The 23,723-nt window shown below is 34.4% G+C and overlaps 4 protein-coding genes across 11 annotated transcripts in view; 2 read left to right on the top strand and 2 right to left on the bottom strand.

The window, feature by feature from the left end:
- The first annotated feature begins 459 nt into the window (after positions 1–459).
- On the top strand, positions 460–7,191 carry LOC124178665 (E3 ubiquitin-protein ligase RNF8-like). Of its 3 annotated transcripts, none has more exons than XM_046562199.1 (8): positions 460–1,086; positions 1,444–2,314; positions 2,673–3,110; positions 3,522–3,648; positions 4,622–4,731; positions 5,006–5,113; positions 5,196–5,303; positions 5,585–7,191. In XM_046562199.1, exons 1-8 carry the CDS (start codon positions 970–972, stop codon positions 5,758–5,760), a joined length of 2,055 nt encoding a protein of 684 aa, XP_046418155.1. In that variant the 5' UTR covers positions 460–969; the 3' UTR covers positions 5,761–7,191. The 3 variants fall into 3 exon arrangements, with proteins under 3 accessions (XP_046418155.1, XP_046418156.1, XP_046418157.1); XM_046562200.1 differs by having other exon boundaries at positions 2,676–3,110; XM_046562201.1 differs by having other exon boundaries at positions 3,522–3,656; positions 5,585–5,757.
- On the bottom strand, positions 6,548–12,178 carry LOC124178666 (cleft lip and palate transmembrane protein 1 homolog). Its single transcript, XM_046562203.1, has 7 exons — positions 12,142–12,178; positions 11,238–11,390; positions 9,511–10,110; positions 9,130–9,247; positions 8,863–9,066; positions 8,566–8,703; positions 6,548–8,207 (listed from the first exon to the last, which is right to left on the bottom strand). The coding sequence occupies exons 2-7, from the start codon at positions 11,367–11,369 to the stop codon at positions 7,447–7,449; spliced, it is 1,953 nt and encodes a 650-aa protein (XP_046418159.1). The 5' UTR covers positions 11,370–11,390; positions 12,142–12,178; the 3' UTR covers positions 6,548–7,446.
- A 16-nt stretch (positions 12,179–12,194) lies between these two features.
- On the top strand, positions 12,195–22,135 carry LOC124178667 (menin). Its single transcript, XM_046562204.1, has 4 exons — positions 12,195–13,011; positions 13,950–14,260; positions 14,340–14,479; positions 14,604–22,135. The coding sequence occupies exons 1-4, from the start codon at positions 12,447–12,449 to the stop codon at positions 15,403–15,405; spliced, it is 1,818 nt and encodes a 605-aa protein (XP_046418160.1). The 5' UTR covers positions 12,195–12,446; the 3' UTR covers positions 15,406–22,135.
- LOC124178662 (signal-induced proliferation-associated 1-like protein 1) overlaps positions 21,516–23,723 on the bottom strand; it is a 68,362-nt gene continuing 66,154 nt past the window's right edge. For 5 of the 6 annotated variants that reach the window (XM_046562180.1, XM_046562182.1, XM_046562184.1 and 2 more), the window contains one exon: positions 21,516–23,692. In XM_046562180.1, coding sequence (XP_046418136.1) covers positions 23,491–23,692 — 202 coding nt within the window. In that variant the 3' untranslated portion in view covers positions 21,516–23,490. The remainder of the gene's footprint in view (positions 23,693–23,723) is intronic. The other variant, XM_046562181.1, reaches the window with a different exon arrangement.

Below are 23,723 nucleotides of genomic sequence, written 5' to 3' on the forward strand. Positions count from 1 at the left end.
CAACTCTTTGTAATGAAAAAAATGAGAAAACCTGTGGACGTCCAATAAATAAATGAACCAAACAAATCTGATCATTAATCATTTTAAGTGAACTACGCATAAGACTCTGGGTTGAGAACCAGTATTTGTGAACACAATTTTGGCTTTCTTGTTACATTAGCTTTATTCAAGGGAGGACGGGTAACTAAATGATAGGTACACCTGGATGTATCACAGATAATGAGTTATCGTTTATTGAAGAGTTCAGAGGTAAGTATCAGGCGGTTCTTTTTGCCACCGCTCTGGCTGAGTGTAACAGGTCTTGCTTTCTTGGGCGCGCGCGCGTGGTGAGTTCTCGAACGATCATTTGTCGCAGAGACGGAACGTCAGCGTCTGCTTACGCTGCCGCTTACGATCTGGGGCGCTGCTCTCAGCTCTGACGACGGGCGAACCTGGTCGTTGTCGAGAGGTCGCCACACAATAAACTTCCGCTGGTTGCGCATTGCCAGAAATTTGCTGCAAGTGCATTGACAAAGATAAACAACGGTATTTTAAGTTTGATGCATAACTTCAAGTACATTAAATCATAACGGTGTATTTATCGATTCAAAGTGGGATAAGTGAAATATCAGTGAGGGTTCAGAATTGCGTCAATTCGAAATACTACTGATAATACAAAAGATTTAATTCGCTGTGATGAAAGGTTATCGTTTCGGCGATAAAAAAAAGAGAGAGTGAAATTTTTCACTTCCTATGCTGCGCGAGCTGCTTTTGTTTACATGAGTTTAGCTTCGGCAATAGGATAGTGTTTTGCAGGTTTTGAAGCAAGTTCCCTGAGCGATTCCTCGTTCCCAAAACAAAGCACGCAATGTTATAACATGAATTAACCGATTTTGATGTGATATTCGGCGTGTTTTTGATAATTAACGCAAGATCGGCTGCGGTCTCCATCAAGTTTTTGAAAATTGTCAAGAACATTCATCAACCACGATGGAAGAACAGGAAAGTCATAGTTCGAAAAGAAACATGTCTGATAGTCTGGAGGCCGTGCTTGTCAACGTTGAAAATACCGATCCAAGTAGTTTCATTCACATTGACAAAAATGAGGTATTACAGTTGGAATAACATTACTCACACTATAAACTTCACCAGCTTCTTATTGGTGTCAGGAGTTTCATGCACGAATTTTACCATGTTCTATCAAACACTCACTCACAAAAGATTTCCTCATCTTTGAGCCGAGCAGTTAGCTTTAATATATTTCAGTTCAGTTCTATTTCAATCATTGCATGTCATAGAACCCGTGTTCTATTTTTCATAGGTTAACAAATTGCCGAGTATATACATTCTTTTTTATAGATATGATTTTACCACCAAATTATATCCTTTTTGTATACATTATACAGTTACGACAGAATCGATAGCACGATTTATACATCATGAGCATTTCCCATTTTCTCGCAGTTTAAAATAGGTAGAGGACGATCGAACGACGAGATACTGGCTAATATTTCGATATCAAGGCAGCATTGTATTATCAAACGCTCAGACGTTGGCGAATGGACGATACAGGATTTCAGTACGACTGGTACTTTTGTCAATGGGAATCAGTTGGCACCAGGAGAAATACGGACGATTAAAATAAATGATTCTGTACGGTTTGGTCCGATGTCTGAATTTTTGTACAAAGTGCAACTACTCTCTAAGAGTGAGCCGCTTGCCAAGAAGGCTAAGATGTCCGTGCCAGAGATGGATTTACGAGATATTGTGATGAAGCAAAAGACTTTTGAAGAATCGCAGCAAATGGAAAGGGATAATCTTGCGGAACAAATGAAAGCCAAACACAACGAGCAACTGGAGTTGAAAAATGAACTGCAAAAGTTGTTGAACGAAAGAGAAGCGGCAAAGGGAGTGAAGGATCATTTAAACAATCAGATCAACATGCTGGAAAAAAATATAGAAGAAGTCAAACAGGCCGAAATGAATCTTGAGAAACTGAATCGAGAGTTGTCGGAACGATTAGATAAGGAGAGGCAAGAGTTTGAGACAAAATTGAACGAGGAGAAAAAGAAGCTGGAAGAAGCCTTGGAGATTAGTAGGAAAGAAAAAGAGATGTTGGTCAATAATATGAAAGAACAGTTGGAGAAACTGAAAAATGAACAACAGATTGAGTGCAAAAAGCTAACCGAGTCACTCAGCGAAGAAAAGAAAACTGCTGAAAAATTACAGAGTGAAAAGGTTGAAATTGAACAAAAACTTAAGGAGACGGAAGATGCTTTACTCAAGATAGAATCAAAAGCCAATGAACTTCAAACTACTCTTGAAAAACAAAATGGTAATTTTATCTACTGTGGAAAGTATAGTTGAGTGGGTACGATTGGTAAAATAGATTAAAGTCATTTCTTCATCTCAAATCTGGATTAAATGACTAATATTGAAAAAATCGTGAATAGCCACTTCAGTTTTGCATAATTTTTCTTGTCCTATTCTAATGAGGTAATGTTGTTTTTTACGTGAACACAAATTTCGCATCTACACATATTATAGTTGATTTTTTTTTTTTCTCTCAAAGTTATTAAGAATAATAATTGTATCCTTTTTAAGTTTATTATGAAATCGTGGCAGTGTTAATCTGAAAAAAAAAAAAAATCAAATGTTTCTTGTTACATAATTTAGTCATGATTATTTTTCAGCAGAGTCAGCTGCAAAAGTTGTCGCCCTTGGTACTGTGGCAGAAAACGTTGAGATTATTGATGAGTCACATCTGACGATTCTAGATACGATAGATTTGACTAAAGAAACACCTACGAAGAAAGCTGCTCCACCGAGCAGCACAGTGTCAGCTAATGAAGACGTCTTCAACAAAGTTGGCGATATCATGGATGAACAGTTGACATGTAGTATTTGTTCAGAACTATTCGTAAAAGCAACAACACTGAATTGTACTCACACATTTTGTCAGTACTGCATAGATACTTGGGAGAAGAAAAAGAAAGAATGTCCGGTGTGCAGAACGGGAATAATTGCCATGAATCGATCTTTGGTTTTAGACAATTTCATTGACAAAATGGTGGAAAACTTGTCAGTGGAATATAAGAAACGAAGGACAGATATTGTTGAAGAACGGAGAGGTAAACTCGGCCTTCCTCTATCTGTTGTAAAATCTAACGCCTACCAGTTTTGCACTGTATTATAATTTGTAAAATTGTTTTTAGTATAAATTACATACATTTTTTTCCAAAACGGTGGGTTTTATTGATTCTATTAGGTATTATTGACTTTAAGTAACGGAAAATTAGTTACAACCATCTGACAGTGAATGTCGGTGGAACGATTAGTATTTCCAAATCGTATGCTATGATTGATTTATGATAGTGTATCCATCATACGAAATCTGTTGAAATTATATACCATAATAAACTGGTAGGTGGTGTAATTAATTGTACTAATCTTATTAATATAGAGTACGATACATCAGAAGTCGAAATCAAGATGGCATATATCCTACATTTTTCTCACAGCTTTAAACTAATATTTTTCAGAATATGAAAAGGCAGCAAAGCAACCGGCGAATCAAGCACGTGGAAAGAAAGGTCGAGGCCGAGGTAGGGGAGGAAACGCGAATACAAATACTAATCGTACTGGAAATACTTCTACAGCAGCGACTAGGTCAGTAGGTCAGTGTGTAAATTCATCACAATAGATACTGACATGAGCTTTTAATTCGAATAGCATTACTACGTAGGGCGATGTATACATGTACCGTTTATTCATTCACATTGAGTAGAGTAGAAATTTCTGGTGGATTTTTCAAATCGACATATACTTGTATTACCTATCTCAATTTAAAAAGGCGCCATCTACTGAAATGTTGAAATATGTAACCAACCCATGAAAAATAACCACCTTGCGTTTGAGGAGTTCGAAACTTGTATTCATGATTAGTTTCCTTTATTTTTACGTATAATCGAAATGTGCGCCAGCCTCTTAGTGCTTTACTTTTTTCGTGAAAACAATTTAATATTCCTGATGCTTTTTTTAATTTATTTTTTAATGGAATTTTCATTGCATGTATAATATACACACTCAAATCTTTTATATTGTACTTTTTACTAAATATGACTTCCCTTTGTCAATAATTAGTTAAAAAATTAATTATCGTTATGATAGTCTCATGTACTTTAGATTGAGATTTTCACATGTTTCGACATGGCTTTGTTAATGTTATCTACATCCTGAAGTTGATTTTACTTGTTGAAAAATGTTTACATGTAAACAAGAATGATAGTTACCATATTATTCAAGTTTGTAAGCAACTTTCGTCTGATTTGGCCAAGTTATTTCTCCTTATTAGAATTAACATATTTAATTGTGTGCCTGTTTAAGAATATGTTCGAACTTATTATTATTTTTATATGAACGTGAGACTGTACGTGGTTTAGTAACATTTCCTGTTACCTAAGTTTCACCAGCAATACATCTATGACAATATTAAAAGGTTTTCATAATCGATATACTGTATTTTTTCGAATTAGACCCTCGGGACAAAAAAAAGATTTTATTCAAAGATAAACCGCATAACTGTATGAAAATTGAATCATATAACTATGAAAATATCAAGCGATTAAAATTTATCTGACAGTCGGACAGCCGGTAACAATCACATCCCAGGCAGGACAAGCGGTAGCAATCCGGATTGGAACAATGCCTCAGGGTCAAGCGGTCAACATCGCCAACAACGCTCAAGTAGTGGTAGGTGTAAAAAGAAAGGACCTCATTACCCTGCAGAAATTGTGTTGTGCTGTTCCATTCTATTCTAGGAAGTAGTCTTACCATTCGTTGATGAGTACTGAAGAGCTTTCTTGGAATGTACATATGTGTTATGGTATATTCAATGATTGGTACAAGATGTGTACCAAAATGTGGTTTCAGTAAGATGAACTAAAAATGGGGTTGATTTTTGATAGTATTTGAGAAAACACAATATACGTTATTCATCAGTCACTTCAATTTATATTTATTTCAGGTGGTACCACAAATCATGAACAGACACCCGCATCCACCCAGGGTTCAGGTAATACAACCCAACAGACCAACGATGATGATGACGGTTCAACGTGGAGTACGTCGACAGGTATATACAATTTTCTATCTTTATTGACCTGGCAAATGAATGGCACACAAATACCAATTTTTTTGGATTGTGTTTGCAACAGACGGCGACGGTGAGGATACCAACTCCCTCTCATCCGTCTACTCCTATAGTCAGACCTCTGAGGATCCGGAGAGCCACTTCGGAAACATGGACATCTCAATCGACTCAGGTATGTCCGATCCTGTGTATAGTATGTGTTTTTCGAACTGAAGGATTTAAGGCTGAACCGTTCATGATTAAAGTTTTGGAATGAATTTTTAAAGGATGAGTCAGTAATGACTCATTCACTATTGAAATTTACGGTTTTGAACATTAATTTGCATATTTTTTCGGCAAATAATTAAAAAGATGATTAAAAGGGTGTATTGCCGTTTAGAAATTTTTTTTATGCGATACTTGCAAGGCGATTAAGGTCTCTTTCATGAATCTTTTCTCAATGTCTGACTTCAGATGGCCACAGCAGCGACGATAGCTGGTCGGGAATAGTCGATGGATATGAGGATTATTGGAGCGAACCACAGGACGACTATATAGAAGGTCGAATTGGTGCCCTTTACGGTGGATATGGTAGTTGCTATTCCTGCGGAAACAGGGGGCATTGGGCTCCGGGATGTCCATTCACATGATTTTGTGGCATTGACAAGTGACTGAACATATTCTAGAAACGATTTTGAGGTGTATGCAATATTTATCATTTTCAATCCACTCGATTGAGTAAAATTTCGTTGCTTCGTTGAGTGACTTATCGACCAGATTTATTTGGGTCATTTACGAATAGCATTATTATTATTATTGTCATTAAATTTTGATGATAATATTAGTTGAGCACTTACTGTCGAAAATTATACGCAGTTATTTAAATCTCATCAATCTCGTTCATCCCGCGATATTCCATATTCAGTGTATCAGCTATAACCGAAAGTACTCGGAAACTTTCGAAAAGCCATATTAATAATTTGAATAATATCTATTTTCTAAGTTCAGACATCCCCGGATATTGATTAACGTTATCGAAATTATTCTGTTACAGTAAGTTCGTCAGTAGTGTTGTCATTATTTACGTATAGGGTTGATAACAATTTTGGAAGGTGAAATATTCCCGAAAACTTATAAACGTTATCATATTTAATTTTGAAAGATTTTGCAGAAGAAAATCGTGCTCATAAGACAAAAAATTAAAATTCAGCACACTGGTTGTACAAGGTTTTGAGATGATTACTTTTCATTTCTTGGATTGCAGCAGTATTATAACTTCACTGTACATTTTACAGTGAATGAATACAAAACTTACTGCTGGAGAAATGAAATTAAATTGAAAAATAATTACTTGTATACAAATATTACTTTTAAGAACTTTGCTCCAAAATTTACGTTGTAATACTTGTAATAATCAGTTAGAGAATAAATGAAAAATTATTTTGTAAACAAGGAATATTCATCATTTATTAAAAACAATTGGTAAATTCATTTCTAATAGTACGTATCTACATATCATCACACAGTGGTACATACAGATCTTATGTCGTACTTCTTGTAATGTCGCGCGATCGAATAAAGAATGGAAAATAGTTGAAATTAGTCATAATGAGGCAGATGGTCTAGTGACTTGTAAAGTTACAAGTTGGACTAGCACACAGACGAGATCCGTGTTTTATGAATTTTGGTAGACATTTTTTTCTCACGATTAGTCATCGCATTAAATTTATTCTTGTGCCAGTCGACGTTATATGCACTGATTATTAGATAACAGTGAACATGTTTAACAAATGTGTGATAGTTTAACTGTTCAGAAAATCAGGCCATACTTCATGCAATCTTTCATTGAAAAATATTTTTCTTTCTAATTAATATTACGAAATATTAACGAACAATTAATGCAAATTGTAAGATGTTGAGTTTGATGACCTGGTGAAGTTCAACAATTCTGACGGAAGAAACATGTTTGGAACTTGAAAAAATTCAATGTTGTATTACTGAACCTCAAAATTGAGCTGCATACACGCATACAGCACGGCTGCACAATGCGCACACGGATTTATATCAACGATAGACAAAAGGTCAATCATGAAAAACAGTACACCTACGTTTTTACGTATCTTGTCCTTCTTTGTTTTTAAATAAGGTTAATTGTAATATTAAATCGCAATGATACGATATTATCACATGAAATATGTGTTTGTTCATTACAAATTTTAAATATTGTAGCTATTATATGACAAACGATGACGTATTTTTAAATACTTTAGGTTTGTTAAATTTATTTAAATTTAATTAACTGAATACAAACACTTATTTAACACATTTGCTAAATGTTAATCTTTTTTCTTATCTGTTTCAGTTTTCGGAGCATTTTCTATAGCTTTTTGTCCTTCGCCATCCTTAATCTCAGCTTCCATTTCGCCAGAAAATCCAAACTCATTTACCCTTGTGAGATCAGTCTTGTAAATCCAACGCTGGTATAAGAATATAAAGAACACAATATCGTCACGGAAACAGCCCAGCCTGTATAGCGTTGGCATTTTTATAACAAATGCAAATATGTCATCGATGAAAGTGTTCAGGAATTTATAAGACATCATGCGCCAAGGTAAATGCGCAACACTTTTCAATTTGTAGTTAATGAAAAGTTGGGGCGTCATCATTATAAATCCAAAGGTGAGTAAAAATCCGTAGAGCATATTAAGGACCCAAGAATACCATCCTTTGTGCTCAAGGTATAAGAGGGAATAGATAGCGTAGCCACCCAGCAACGGGTATAATGCCCACGACAGGTATCTAAATGCGAGTCTATCATATTCTTTAGTGGAAGATTCAACGTACGACCCTTTGTCGTGGAATGATAATTTTGGAATTATTCCTAGGATCCTATCATCTCTTCTGACTGTGATATCCACCACTTTGTTAATTTTCCATATTTCTATGCACAATCCAATAGCACAGCTAATCCTCACCACAGTATTGGTCTCATTATCCAGTACGTAAAGTAGAACTATTAGAGATTGGAATACGTTGAAGAATACTGAACGGACAGATAACCCTTCAAGGGATTTTCGATTATTCCAAAATTGAATGTCTGAAAAACAATTACAGTAAACATGGTATTAGCCAGCTGTTTAAGAGAAATAAAAATTATGTGCTTCATATTTAACCCTTCTGAACTGAAAAGAAAATATGTTGAAGCATAAGCAAAAGCAGTCAACTTGTCAATTACAAAAAAAAAAAAAAAAATCAGGTCTTATGTTTTTGAGTCAAGGTAACAGTAAAAACTATGTTGTAAAGCAGAATGTTATCTTCACCTGTATTATCACAAATGTTTATCTATTATTTGAACTGCTTTATAAGATATGCTACTTGTGTATTGAGAAGGTTGTATTTCAATAATTCACTATTCAGGTATACTGGAAAAGTAATGGGTGAAAATTATTACTCACCATTTTTGAAGGCTAAAAGTTCAAAAACGCTGTGCAAAATTGATACAGCAATGGTCATTCCTAGCAGATACGGATTTGTTTCTAACAACGTTTCTTTCAAAGTGTCTTGATCACTGTCGTCCTCCTCTGCTGCATCACCTAAGTAGAAAAAAATAACTTCTGAGTTCAATAATTGTACAAACTAAGTTAACAGTTCTTTGCGAAAATTCCAAGGCATTCAAAATTGTGCAGGGAGATGATTTTCCACATTACTTTCAAAATATATTTTGAAAACTTCCAAGCTTAAGGACTAAATACCCATAAAAGATGAAGTCCATTTATTCCTCATAGTTTGAGCAGAATAGAGTTGCCATTTGAATAGAGATAGTGGCTGGTATGTTAGATGAAGTTCAAGTTCCGTGACTGTCTCATTCAGTGGCTGGTAATCACGTTGCATGTTCCAAAAATCATTGGTGAAAATTACTGGCTTGTACTTCGCTCCCCCAGGTAGGAAGTAAATATCTGTAGAAAAGAAACAGAGGTGACGTATTTTCATCAAGTGATTTATTTCATCAGCACACTCACATTCGTCTAAAGGTGGTGGAACTTGTCCTTGGACCCAGTTTGTTTGATCTGTCACCAGATTAATTGTTAGGTTGGGATGCCAATGTGAAACAATTTCTTCCTTCATTGATTCTGCTTTCTGAAATAATGAAGAGATTTATAGGTAAATATGCCCGCTAAGTTTGAAATGAAAAAATGAATAATCATTTGCCATGATCATTTTCTTTTTTCTTAGGAATTCTACAGTACAGTTAAATTAAAATCAGAACAATAGCAGTATTCTAGAATTTACTGTGGATATCTAAATTTTGAAGAAACAACAAACAAAGTAATCGATATGATCATAATATTTTTACAAAATAGGTGCATATCCGTTATTTTGCTAGACAAAATTAATGTTACCTCAATTTCTACGGCTGTGGCTGATGTTTCCCCAGTGAGTAAATTGTGCGTCCTCTGGTATTTGATTTTCTTAAATTTATTTAGCATTTTCTTTGTGTACGATACATACTGTCCGGCATAAACACCTTTTCCTGCACCAGGATCTGGTGATTTTCCATTTGGAGTAACGTAAATGTGTAAATAAATGGATCCATTATGTTTTAATTGGTCTGGCGGTGCAAATTTGTGCTTCAATACTTTAGTGCCATCTTGATCAGGTCCACTGTACCAATCGCCATAAATCATCCCAGACTCCAACCAAATTAGGGCATTTGGATCTTTGTAATCCTTAAAGTTTTCAGCTTCTGACAAGTAAACGTACAGATCGAACAGTGTTCCATTTTCAAAAATGTTTACCGCAGGTACTTTGGCAATGCCTGGACCAGCACTGCCACTACTTCCTGCTGCTGTTGTAGCTGGGTCAGTTTGAGGACGCCGGAAAAAAGAACTTATGAAGTAAATTATGAGAGCTCTGATAATCAGGGATTTGGTGACAGCGAAAAATGACTCTAGACGAGTCGGTTGATACTTTTCTCTTTGTTGGTCAATCTCTGCATTAATCTGAAATTTAATGACATTGCATTAATAAAACAGATTATACTAGAAAATTTAGATTCGCTAATAGAAAAATACTATTGATAAAAATTGTAGAGTGGATTATTGGAAAAATTTCACTTGGTCCAAACTTGCACAATAGAGAATAATTTGAATCATACACTTTTGTGTATTAACAAGCAGCAAGCGTAACATTAGAAACAGGTGACTTGCATCTGACCTAAATGGCCTAAATTAGAAACTTGAACACACAGGGTTTGAAAAAACACGAGCACTGCCAACTGAAGCGGCACACAGAACAGTTGAATAAATCTGTCACAATCTACGATAAGAAATATTATTTGCAGACTGTACGATTTTTTTAAAACATGCACGTGCACAGGTTTCTAAAACCTTCAACTTTTGCAATAATATATTAATAGCGGCAAAAAATTTCGCGACTATATCAAGGCCAGTTATTTAACAGATGTCCGAAACCTTGTAGTTATGTAGCGAGTATCGAGGCATGGGGATATGCAGCTTTTTACTGATGTCCTTGCTTTGTCAAGCTGTCCTATTACACACCAAATATGCCTTGCAATGCAGAAAAATATGAATTTGTCATACCCAAATTGCGACATTTGAGGTGCTTTCTATGAAATTGCGAACTGAAGTGCGAATCGTAGATTGGCGAGACCCTGCATACCGTCATATTCTTACAATCAGTTACTTGAAGGTTAAACCATATGATCTGATAATATTAACGAAGAGCCCGATTTCAAAGTAATATTGGATTTTTAGAAAAGTTGGCATTTCCAGGGATAAGCCGATGCAACGTGATAGATAAAAAATTTCGGACTATTTTCGTTTATTTCGATTCCCATTTCGCGTATTGATCTCACATTTCGCGAACTTGTCATGTATGTTAGGTTAGGTTAGGTTAGGCGTGGATTTATTTCTCACCGCAAACAAGTGGTCATTAATTACGTGTGCACAGGTGACGTATGGTATTAAGTCGTCGTCTGCGTTGCGGTTTTTGCAATCGACACTTTTATCGAGAGTAAACTCCCGCAGACTAATTGGTATTAATTAATTTTTGACATAACGAAACGGGAGTTTTCGTCCTGGCGGGGTTGTAAATGGGATTTACTTACGTCTCGCGGATTATCGGGGTCATCTGCTGTCACTAATTCTCCATTTCCTTGATGGTTTTCCATGTTTTCTTGCCTTTCCTCACCGTTAAGATGATTTTCGTTTTCCTCTCCGCCCGCCATTTTCGTTTTCATGCAATTGATGAAAAAACAGTGCTGGAGAGAGAGAGTGATGCGTGAGACGGGAGAAACAAAGGGGGAGCGAGTCTGACGGAAGTCACTAGACTATGCGTGGAAGGGGATTCGATATTCCCATCAAGTAGGTTGCAATTGCGCAACACATTTTTAACAGGAAAAAAATTATCTCTAAGGCCCAGTTCCACAACTTCAATCATTGAAATCTACAATCCGAATTGAAATTCGTTCAGGATTTTGTGATAAATGTTTACTGAGTTGAAATTCGTTGCAATTACGTTGGATGCAACGCTTATCATACTCATATCGATGAATAAATTGTTAGGTATAAATTTGTTTGAATTGCTCAATTCTGTGGAAATTGTTGACGGAAAGTAAACTGATTCGACTACACATATGGATGAATGATCTAAGCAAAAAAAGCAAAATCGATTCCACTCTAGTTGATGAGAATTTGTAATTTAAGTCCTTCAGTCAACGTTTTTGTGAGTAAAAAAGGAGTAAAGTTGCTTAGGCTTAATAATTCAGTTATACGTATTAAAAACAATCTATGGAAGGTAATGCCATTTCGTCTGCGATAAATCAGTGTTGATAATGATACATGAAACAAAATGAATTTCAACATTTGTATTTCTAATATTTAGATCAACGGATGTCACGTGGATGACGAGACAGTAAACGTGTGTCAAGCATGATGAGATCAATTACACAACGTGAATAACGCGCTTCAAATTATTTAGGTTACCGGATAATAAAATAAGTTTAGAATTACCGTCGTGTAAAAATTGCTGTAAATTACGTAAATACACTTGGTTATGTAACTTGAAAATATTTCGAAATACAACGACGCTGTCCGCCATGCTGGCGTCTGCGAGATTCAACGTTTTCTGTCAAAAATGATTAGTTTTAAAGTAATACGACGAAAAGGATCGACTAACCGGGTGAAGTAAAACGTTGATCGTTGACGTAACTCGATCCGAATTTCCTGAAATAAAAGTTTCAGTCAAGATAAAGGAGTACGGTAGAAATTTCTCCTCGGGCAAGACATGGGAGCCCGTGAAGGGTGCCAGTCGCGACATGGCGGGTTTTCGAGAAGAGGATAAGGCGCTATTTCCCATTCAAAGTATATCTTCGGTAGTAGAAATATTTAAAAATCAATTGGAAAACAGCTCGGAGCCCGACTTAGCGTTGTTGTCAATACTCGTTGGTGCGGTTGAGAATTCTTTGACGTGTAATCGGACATTTGCGTCGCAAGAGACCGCTGTTTACGACGAGCCGAAACTTCCAGCGGTAGAATTTCACATCGCCGAAGCTTTGTACACGAAATTTCACGCGGTTATTAAAGGAGCCGTCGACCTCACAGTTTACGACACTAAATACGCGACCAGAGAGCTCGTCAAGAAAGTGTCAGATGTCATATGGAATTCTTTGACACGCAGTTACTACAAGGATCGAGCGCATCTTCAAAGTTTGTACAGTTACTTGACAGCTAATAAGTTGGATTGTTTCGGTGTCGCTTTCGCGGTCGTCGCCGGCTGTCAAGTTTTGGGATTCAAAGATGTTCATCTTGCTATGTCCGAAGACCATGCATGGGTTGTATATGGCGAAGACGGTGTCGAGACTGCTGAGGTCACATGGCACGGTAAGTTCCTCAAGGATTATTCATTTCCTATAGAAAAAAAACTATTCGTTAGGATCGCTGTAACCCGTATCAAGTCATATTATACGTTGCGACTGTGCGACACGCTCAAGAGACCAGTTGTACGTTATGCAATTTTACTCATACGAAAGGTTTGACATTGCGTCATGGTGGATACGAGTATTCCTTCCGAACTTAAGAAACTGGCAAATTACCACTTGAAAAATTTATTGTATCGCATAACGGTGAGGATCTGAAATAAGTTTGATCGGTTTGTAATACACGGGGCATTTTGTGAGCTTGTTTGAAAGACTGTAAATCATGCGAAGCCTATTCTGTGATTTAGAATGTTGCCTCATTCTTACGTGTGCTGATACTTGAAGTTCATCGAACAATTTATAAATAATACAATCAAATATGATATAAGTGAAAGAGAGTTTAGAAACTCTTTTTCAACTCAATTCTTTCAATGTACCGAGAGAAGTACCTAGCTACCAGCTCTGAAACTATCAGCACGTTAGTCCCACATAAAGTTCAACTATTTCTATTTGTAAAAAATGTCTGACATCGAATACCTCACCGTTTAATTTCATCTTGCTTCTTGCTCTTATGCTCCTAAGGGTCGAGAGACAAGTTCTAGATACATTTATCTAAAATCTGAGATTTTTTCTTTCTTCAGAGGAAATGTGAAGGTAAGTTGACTTTAACTAACAATAAGACATTCTACAAGAACATTTTATATACCTTGTCCTTACAATTGCAGAGTTAAATTGAATTGAACCAAGCAAGTGGTTCGTAATAATGTTTGTTGGATGCTATTCGATATTTACCCTTAAGGAGTCAATGGCGATTTACTCATGGATGAAATGTTTGAACATCCCATATTTTACTTGGTCTCGTATGATGATATTCTGGATAATATATTTTCTGTTGATTATCAGGAAAAGGGAACGAGGATAAACGTGGCCAGCCAGTTGAACCGGGGATTGCATCTAGATCCTGGTTATACGTCAATGGTCAAGCAGTTGTGTGTTCACGAACGATGGAAGTTGCTACAATTGTTTCTGCCATAAATCCGAGTCTCAGTGCGACTGCTGATGCGGCTGAAGTGGCTCTACTGCAACAGGAATTATTGTGGTTATTATATGATCTGGGTCATCTGGCAAAGTATCCAATGGCACTTGGAAATCTCGGAGATTTGGAAGAAGCCGCTCCTACACCCGGCAGGCCACCTGCCGTTCACTTGTTTCAGGTATTTGCCCATCTGCTGTCAGAGTCAAGGATTGACAATAACAGAGAATTGCCTAAACGTTACTTTGATATTTTTGCAGGAGGCTGTCAGATCAGCGAGAAAATATTATGGCAATGCGCATGTTTACCCATATACTTATCAAGGAGGATATTTATATAGGCATGGGTTACATGCAAACGCACTTGCATCATGGGCTGGAGCAGCAGATGTTCTAAGAAAGTTAGTGAAGCATTTCAATAATATAAAAATTAATTTAATACCAGGTTGCTGTACATGCAAAGTTTATCGTTGAATAAATATATAACATCGGTAAAAAAGTATTGAAATATCCGTTTTGCTTCAGGTATGATTATTCAAGAGATGATGGTGAAATATACAAGGAGCTACTTGAAATAGCAAATGAATTGATACCCCACACAGTCAGGGCAGACGAGCGTCTTCTGCGACAACCGCGCTGTTTTGCTTATCTTCTGCGTTTTTATGATGGCATATGTCAGTGGGAAGAAGGTGCGAACACACCAGTTTTGCACATTGGTTGGGCGAGACCGTTGGTGAATACAATATCGAAGTTTGACGCGAATATCAGAGCTCAGGTCATCATAGAATGTTATGAGGCAGATCAGAAGTCTGAAGAGGATAAGGCACAAAAGCGGGAGACAAATATTGACGAGACGCTAAATAACAACAATAATAATTATTGCAAGACGAAGGAGAGGGGTAACACAGCTCGCGATTTAATAAAAAGTCTCGAATCAAAAGTCCCCGCAACTCCGGCGCCGACGCATCCGAGTATTCAAGCTCTGACTGCTGCATGCAGTGAGAAAATACTAAACAGGGATTACCTGCTACAAGGAGGTGGGGAGCCGTTCGTAGCACCAGCAGAAAACGCCTTGCCTGTTGAGCCATCCACATCGCAGGAACCGCTTGATCCTGAAATTGAAAGCGATTTGGAAAGTGAGAAACCAAGAATAACTTTGTACAGTCAGAAAATGAAGGGCTTAAAAGACTTGTTACTAGCCGAGAAGTTGAACACGCATGCAATATCGTTGCAACTAACCGCCCAAAGCCAGGTACAAATTGGTAAAAAAGGTAGAGGTAGCGACGAAGGTGTTAGTCAGCGTCCAAAAAGGACGCGCAGGGAGTAGCATTGGCATACATGTTTTGTATGATTGAATATTAAGATAGAGTATCTTATATCTTCCTAAGAAATCTCTTAATAACAATGATAATAGAAGCAATCGATCCATTCTTAACTATCAATTATTACAGTAAAATTGATTGATAAATTAGCATCAACGCGGTTGCAAATTCAAATATCACGTTGTTCATACGGAACTCATTTTTTGTTCGGATCAATGATTAATTTGACTAATTTGTTCATACCAATAATGGCCGCGACCTAACCTTTCGCTTTGAATTATATGTTTAACTGGATTCTTAAACTGGTCCGTTACATCGTTTGGTAGTATGAATTGGTACTCTATTATCTATTGGTGGTGCATAATAATTATACAATCCAATGTAGGTTTATTCAGCCCGTAAAGATAGGATGCTTACATTACACATGAAATAATAAATATTATTATTATTATCGATAGGTGTAGGTAGTGTAGAGAAAGTATGAGAAAAAAAATTTTGTAGGAGAGTACAAAAAAGTTATTTGATTTTCGAGTCAAATGAAAAATAGGTGCTTGTGTCATGTCTTTTTATGTGAAATTAATGAGGCCTAGTTAAGATTAAGAAAGAAATGATTTGTAAGTATTGTAAAAAAAAAAAAAAAAAAGACGAAACAAAGGAGAAGAGAAAGAAGTGACGTTAAATTTTTCGGAGTAAAATACTTCTGGAAAATCTCGTTTGTAAGTGAAAAATGACTGAAAAAAGTTTTGGGCAAGTACAAAGTACCAGATCGCGATGGCGTATTTAATCAAACGCTCAACGTCGCGTAGTATTAAATTGCTCGTTACTCGGAACCTAGATAATAAAAAGATTTGACATCTGCATCTGTAAATAAAAATAAGGTACTATGCTACCTGTTCTATTAATCACAATGATTGCTCATCAGTGATGATGGATTCACACACTTATTAGTCTATTTCTATTTTCTTGTTGCACTTTTGCTTATTTATTGATTCAAGTTTTTCTAATTATCTATTGCACTATTAATTATGATTAACAAGTTAATGTTAATGTTTTTTACGTGAAGTAGATGAACTTTTGTTAGAATTACGCTTTTAAAATCTAGTATCAACGAAAGATAGAGGTAAAAAATAACCTACAAACTACAACATTCCACTCCATAGGTGGTGCAAAATGATTCATTTTATTTAACTAAGATATTTTAAGCATCAAATGCTCGCTTATTTTTATAACTATTTATTTCCAGAGTAATTATGAGTATTTTTAGATTAATTGTAATTTTTATTTTCCGGCCCTTTTATCGCCACAGAATTACTCGTAGCTCGGATATTAATTTGAAAAGCTCGTATAACATATTTCTACATACTCATTCGATGATCTGAGGATGGAAATAGAATTTCCAATGGATACCTTCACTAATTCAAACGCAACTTTCCTAAGCTTTAAAGCGCGTAGTAGGCAAAACTGGACTTTATTACCAGTCAGAGATATTTCTTTGGTTTCTTATAGATACTTGAAGAGAGAAAAAGGTTTAAATATATCAGCAGTCAGCGCATTTTGTATACAACTAATTATCACCTTAGAATGTTTGAGTTACGGCATTTTATGGTAATATCCATGCAATAGAGTAGCACATAAATCAAGTTTTGGTAATTGCGTGTTATTCTTTGCCAGTGTTAGATTTTGATAGGGAAAATTTGTTTTTCTAATTGAATCGTATTTATTGCGCGAATGATAAGAGGCTATGTATTCACGTAGAAAAAATTTCAACCAAAAATTGTCTCATTTTTAAATGTAAATTACAATACTTGTTTAACCATGATACGCGAAATGTCATATAATCAGTTAATCTGTATTTCAGAATACGATTTAGACAAAATGAAAAATCGAAATTCATTTTCTATAGCTCATAAGCTACTCTAATAATATTGAAATTGTATGTGATTTACGACACTTTTTGATCAGGAAGTTAATTTCACTGAATATATTGATATACGTATAATATATTTATCAGTACTACTTACGAGTCAATTTTTAAACCGTATTGTATGAAAGGTATTTATCAGGCGCCAGCTGAATACTATTGGCTTTATTTCTTCATGTAAACAAAGAGCTTGATAAAATTTTTCAAAATTTTTACGTGTAAAAAATTGGTCGTTAATTTACCAAATAATTTGCAATTATGTGTTGAAAAATGACGAGAGAGTATATTATCAAAGAATATTCTATGGATTTTAATGATCAGTACAACTGATGACAGCTAATAATTTACAGTTGGCAACTGGAACTAAAACAATTTGTATATACAATAATTCGTTGCAAAGTAGGTACATAAATAGTATTATGTAGCATCTTTCCGTAATTACCTCGATGTTTCTTAAACTGAAGTACCAATTACGTAGCTAAATGGAGGTGAATATCCATGTTCGACAAATATATGTCATGACATTCTTATTTTCATTTTTTTCTTTCATCTATGAGCAGCATCGTGAGGTATTCATTTTATAATGTTTGATAGGTTGTTGAAGAATGGTTTGTTAGATGGGAATGAGAGTAAAAAAATCTAATAAAAAGATCAATGGTCACATAATATTGAAAGGCGCTATCTTACTGTGATGCAGAATATGCTATATTATACTAGTGATGATAGTAATAATATAGGAAATATATTAAATATGAATTGTCTTAATGATATCGCTTTATCTTGCAGTAAAGAGTCTCCGAGTACAAAATTACAAATGACACGCCTGTATATGAAGCTTTCTTCGTTGGAAGATATTCATTCAAAACTTACCATTCACGGCTCATTTCTTAATTTTCCAACAATACGATACTGCTTGGGAAAATCGTATTCCCATTTAAAAGTATTAAGATGGAAGATATGACGGAATTGAGAAAACGTCAACGGTCAGTTTCGAATATACTTTTTCCAACTAAGACATTCGATCGATGTAATGAACTGATTTTTTATGTTTAGTGGATAAACTCCTATTTTTATTTTGCGATCTCTTGAAGTTGTTATTTTTTTATATTCACACCGAAAATGGTGTATTCACAAGAAGCATATTACCTGATGTAACACTAACAATTGGCACATTAGATTCAACATTATATTCATAGTATTTTATCACGATTATCCAACAATGGATGAGAAAAGATGTAAAGAAGGCAGTAAATTGTCATGTATTATGTCAAAGAAGAGGCACTATAAAAATTGCTTCAAGGTATCGCGAATTTATAAATTAAAATATGCAAATCCTGCAGGTGAGAACTGGTGCATAATATGTAGCATGAAATTTCTATAAAATCTATCATATAGTAAAATTTGTAGCGTTAGTCACTAAATAGCGCTCACTGGAAGAAAAAAAAAACATGAATTTTTAACGCACAGTACATTTGACTGTTGTCGGCAAAATATTTGCAAACTGTTACGTTATGTAGAATCAGCTCCTACATATTATAATAGTCGTGAAACATTTTGTACAAGCATGATATCTTCTTCCACATTATAACTTATTGTATACGAAAAAACAATATGACAAAAAATGAATTTGATGAATGAATTGCAAATGATGTTCAGTACTTGGAAAATTCAACTTTGTTATGAGCCATTGTTAATTTCCAATTAAGGTATTTTATAACAATTTCAATATGCATAACTTTATATTTGCAATTATGCAAATATTTCTATATACGTATGATATACCTATAATGGAAGTCGTAGGCTATTTATGCACATTTAGATCGTGTATTAAGCGTAGTAAGAAATATATTTGATTCGAGTATGCTGCGCGCCATTCTCAGTATTTGATGTTACATTGACTAATTTATTAGTAAATGATAAATGTGAAGGTGTTAATGTGCATAATACTAGCAACGTAAAAAAAATGAAAAATATGGTAAACAAAACAGTATTTTTATATTAGCAAAGTATAAACGTGAACTTGGCTTTTTAGTTGGATTGAAAATTTTGTAGTAAAATTGTATTGCTATGAGCAATTAATTTTTTTCACTGTTCCGTACATAATTCTGACAAATGTCATCTCTGAACATTAGCTAACAATGCTTCGAATTTATAATTCAAATTCAATTTACTTTATGTGTACTTGTACATTTTAATCAATATGACGTATATTGAAGAATATCAGAGACAAATGCTTAGAGGCACAAAATATGAATTATATTATAACATACCTACTTGTACCAATAATCTCTTTCAACATTTTCTTATCATTAATTTAAAATACGACGGTTGTATAATTAATATTATTACGAATATTATATTATTTTATTTCTTGAGAATTGCGTGTCTAATGTTACTGAGCCAAGTCCACTCAAACATTCATCTGAGTTTGGCAAGGAAGTGTTTGGCATAATTAAAATAATACAAAAATATATACATAAATATTTGTCAAATGTACTTCTTATTGTCAAAAGAATATTTAAACTCCATTCGGCGATGCAAAGACCAAAACCGTAAAATATTGACTACTGAATCCTCCAGTACTTTCGATTTTTCGGATCAAAAAAGAATTGTTCAATACCGCGATGAAAAGGATAAAAAAAAAAACTGCCGTGACTGATAGATTATGATTTTTCATCTAATTTATTTTTTCTATATTGTATTACGTTTTATTAATTTTACATAACTGATCACCCCGCTATTTGCTTTCTGATACATACGAGCCAACAGGAACTGTTGTGTGCCATAAACTGTAATTTTTAAATTAATAATAATAATATTAATGATATTCCATGTAGCATGTTACATGAACCAAGTTTTTGAACATCCAGCTTATTGTTTCCGATGATATTTCTGTAATTGGAATCTATATAATACCAACTATTTTATTTTCCCAGCAATAATTACTACTTAATTGTTGTTTGCGCACAAATTGACCTAATGTATCAGCTATTTGGTTTGTTATGTCGGCCGACCTGTGTTTGAGAAATGTAAATAAGTAATGCTTGAAAATTTGGATATTGTATAGATGTATAATACTAGTGTTAGTATATACCGAATAGGGAAATACGTATACCAAGTTGAATATATCTGCTCTTTGTTGATAGAATCTGTTGAATTAAATTTTTTAAATGCAGCATATTCGTTTCCTTGTGACGAAAGGAAAATTTAAAAAACTACATGCAACAAAATCATAATCGCTAAATTTTAGGCAAAAGTCGAATATACCAACAATGAATGTAGCATATGCGTTCACTTAACTTTTGTGCGGCATGCATATTTTTGTATTGAATTTGCTTTATCGTGTTGCTTTAAAAATATTTTTACCGACTTATAGATCGCTGAAGAAATGGCGCGAAGTATTGCATCTATATTTTATCTCTGTCTTCGAGCTGTTATTGAATTTAAACTATTTAGAATTTCTCAATTAATCGTCATAACTTCCATAGAGAAAAAGTTGTTAGAATCAAAGCCACTAAGATAATGCAATTGAATAATTCATTTCAGTTAGTATCTCTCACGTACTTAAAAAGCTTGATTTCAAGCTGCATCGGTGATACATTAATAGTAATAATGATGATTCTGAAATCCGCAAGTGCAATCTGTTTGCGATAAGAAGAAGTGACTTTATTCTAATAATACTTCTACATTGTTCGCAATGTAATTACAAATCTTAGTGAAAACAATTCAATCAGAGAGAAATTACAAGCTATGTTGCAAAGTGATGAAGAAAATTTATATCGAGCCATGCTACTGAAAACAATCCTTCTTCACATCGCTGCGGGGCATTCATAGAGCACCATTTCAATTTTAGTTCAATTTTGTATGGAGTTTTACTATACATCTGGTACTTGGTGGTGGCAGTAAAGTAAATGAAGAAGACCTTTATTGTCATTTGCTTCGGCCCGTTCTTGAGACTTATGGATGAGAAGTGGTGCTCTGCAAAGTATGCAGATTTTATGTTGATTATCCACACATTGTTAAAAAACATAACACTTGAGTTGTAAAAAATATTGAAAATATGTCTTGTTTTTCTGTGGATCATAATAAACTATTTTATTCTAAATTGATGACGTGTCCAACCATTATTTCAATAAAATAATTAAGCTTCACATTGTCTTAGATTGTGCAAGATTGATACTTTGTTACAAGATGTAGAGGATACATTATACATTTATTGTATCATTTACACAATTTTAACAAATGATGTCTTGTCTATTTCAGTAAGCGGTAAAGAAAATAATACGAATCGATGTTGAATATATATTATTATCATTATTATTACTATAATTATTATTTGTAGGCACGAGGAATGTCCAGAAAAAGCAATTTTTTGTGACATAAAAATGATGAGTCTATAACTAGAACAAGGATTGATTATAATATAAAAGATTTAAATAAATTACAATATTAATTAGGGTAATTCTTAATCTAACAGTAATATTTGGTCATTGATCGCTTTTAACGTCAAAAGCTTACGAATAGTAATTCATTCGATTCAACCAAACCCATCTATTTAGGTGCACAGAATTTAGTGATAGTGGGTAATAATTATCATAAACGAAATCAAAGTCTAATACAAAGAATAATAATCATTTCTTTCAAAGATTAGACAAACGAAATTACATATCAGTATCAGTTTAATTCAGTGCATATAAACCGTCAAAGAAGTACGGTGCGTTGGTAACTTATAATTTATATTATATTTGAGGTTTTTACTTTGAAAAATTATAGCTTTTTCTTAGTTAACGCAGTTACAAATAAATAAAATAAAAGTCAAGATCGCTTATGGCTATTCAGTCACATTGTAATTGGTTTTACTCTATTGTAATACCAAATGATTTTTGTAATGTGGCGATATGACTAATCCTCGTGAGTCCTAAGCTTCCTTTCTTATGATAGAATGATCTGTGTTACAGAAAAAGTTTGGTGATACGATTTTTAATCTACGTACCTACACGAACATGTAGGATTGATACCATTTTGAATCAACTCCTATAATTATGATAGTATTATTGTTTAGCTAATTGAAAAAAATGACTATAACATATTCTTACCAATAATTGTGTCGCGCAAAAATAATAAAAAAGAGAACATATCGCACTTAGAGAGACAGTTGAATTATCCCAAAAAAAAAACGTTTATGTTATCAGTGCGTCGGTAATTATATTTTCAGCGATAATTGTAGCATTAAAAATGCGTTTACCGATAATTGTTTAAAGGGATTTAACGTGAGGGAGTATTTTCAAAGTGCTTTTGTCATAAAACTTATAAATCAATTCTTAAAAATTAGTTTACCTCGAGTTTGCGTTGTAAGTCAAATTACATATGTCGATTGGTGTTTTATATTTAAACTTTAAATTCTGTCCTTAATACTGTATTTACACGTTATTACTAAAATAAGTTACAAATAATTACAGCTAATGAAATTGCTTGATTAGAATGCTGCGTGCGGTTTGCACATAGTTCTCGAAACAGTGTGCAATACTTGAATGACTCACCTGTAACTGTTTTTGAAAATTTATCTACTATACATATATCATTTATTGAAAATCAACGTGTCACTCGTAAATAACAGATCCAAAGGAAACGAACATCACGTAGAAAGGAGCCACCTGAAAATGGTACGGTTACAAGTCTCAAGATTGGAATGGTGCGATGTAACATTGATCTTTATGATACGGTTCTACAGAACGTTGTTAGAAGGTGATCAGAAAAGAAGTTTAAGAACTGAAATTGTAATTTAGAAATGAGTTGCGAGTTAGAATACTATTGTTTTTGTAATCAATGAAGCACCAGTTTGATTTGTAGGTCATTTCAGGCGATGCAAGATGCATGATTAGATTCAATTTACAATCGCTTAACATTCTCAGGCATTGTATTCTATTCTGCTTATATCAGTCTTTAGTCTTTTGTATTTCCACAGATTCTTAGTATTGACGTTAATCTCTGGACAATTAATTATATTCCAGTTGAACTGGATTATATACTTCTTAATATAATATGAGGGATGGTTCCATTCTACATAATTATATATTGACAGGGTATCGTGTTACTCATATTATTTCTCTACTCTACACATAGTTCACATCTACTTTAGATAAGATATCAACTACAGAAAATAATATATTTATTGATGATCAATTGTTTGGAAGAACCATTCTGTGAACCGACGCAGTTGCTGAGCAGCCGCATGGCTTTCGTCTTGCAATCGGCGATTTTCATCTCGAAGGCGACGCACTTCATCCTCCAAAGAAAGACGACGCCTTGTTTCTCTTGCCACTCGCAATTCTAAAGTCGATAAATGAGATTGCAGGTCGCAAACGTTTCCCCTAAAAATTGAAACCAACTTAGTCGATACAG

This window comes from Neodiprion fabricii, chromosome 3 (assembly GCF_021155785.1).
Source record: "Neodiprion fabricii isolate iyNeoFabr1 chromosome 3, iyNeoFabr1.1, whole genome shotgun sequence".
Taxonomy (NCBI): domain Eukaryota; kingdom Metazoa; phylum Arthropoda; class Insecta; order Hymenoptera; family Diprionidae; genus Neodiprion; species Neodiprion fabricii.

Excerpts from the sequence above, each read along its gene's own strand:
- LOC124178665 (XM_046562199.1), top strand. The coding sequence starts at position 970 with ATGGAAGAACAGGAAAGTCATAGTTCGAAAAGAAACATGTCTGATAGT. Across the intron at positions 1,087-1,443 it reads TTCACATTGACAAAAATGAG|TTTAAAATAGGTAGAGGACG; the intron begins GTATTACAGTTG and ends ATTTTCTCGCAG. Across the intron at positions 4,732-5,005 it reads CCAACAACGCTCAAGTAGTG|GTGGTACCACAAATCATGAA; the intron begins GTAGGTGTAAAA and ends TATTTATTTCAG.
- LOC124178666 (XM_046562203.1), bottom strand. The coding sequence starts at position 11,369 with ATGAAAACGAAAATGGCGGGCGGAGAGGAAAACGAAAATCATCTTAAC. Across the intron at positions 9,067-9,129 it reads TCCACCACCTTTAGACGAAT|ATATTTACTTCCTACCTGGG; the intron begins GTGAGTGTGCTG and ends TCTTTTCTACAG. Across the intron at positions 8,208-8,565 it reads ACTTTTAGCCTTCAAAAATG|ACATTCAATTTTGGAATAAT; the intron begins GTGAGTAATAAT and ends ATTGTTTTTCAG.
- LOC124178667 (XM_046562204.1), top strand. The coding sequence starts at position 12,447 with ATGGCGGGTTTTCGAGAAGAGGATAAGGCGCTATTTCCCATTCAAAGT. Across the intron at positions 13,012-13,949 it reads TGCTGAGGTCACATGGCACG|GAAAAGGGAACGAGGATAAA; the intron begins GTAAGTTCCTCA and ends GTTGATTATCAG. Across the intron at positions 14,480-14,603 it reads GCAGCAGATGTTCTAAGAAA|GTATGATTATTCAAGAGATG; the intron begins GTTAGTGAAGCA and ends GTTTTGCTTCAG.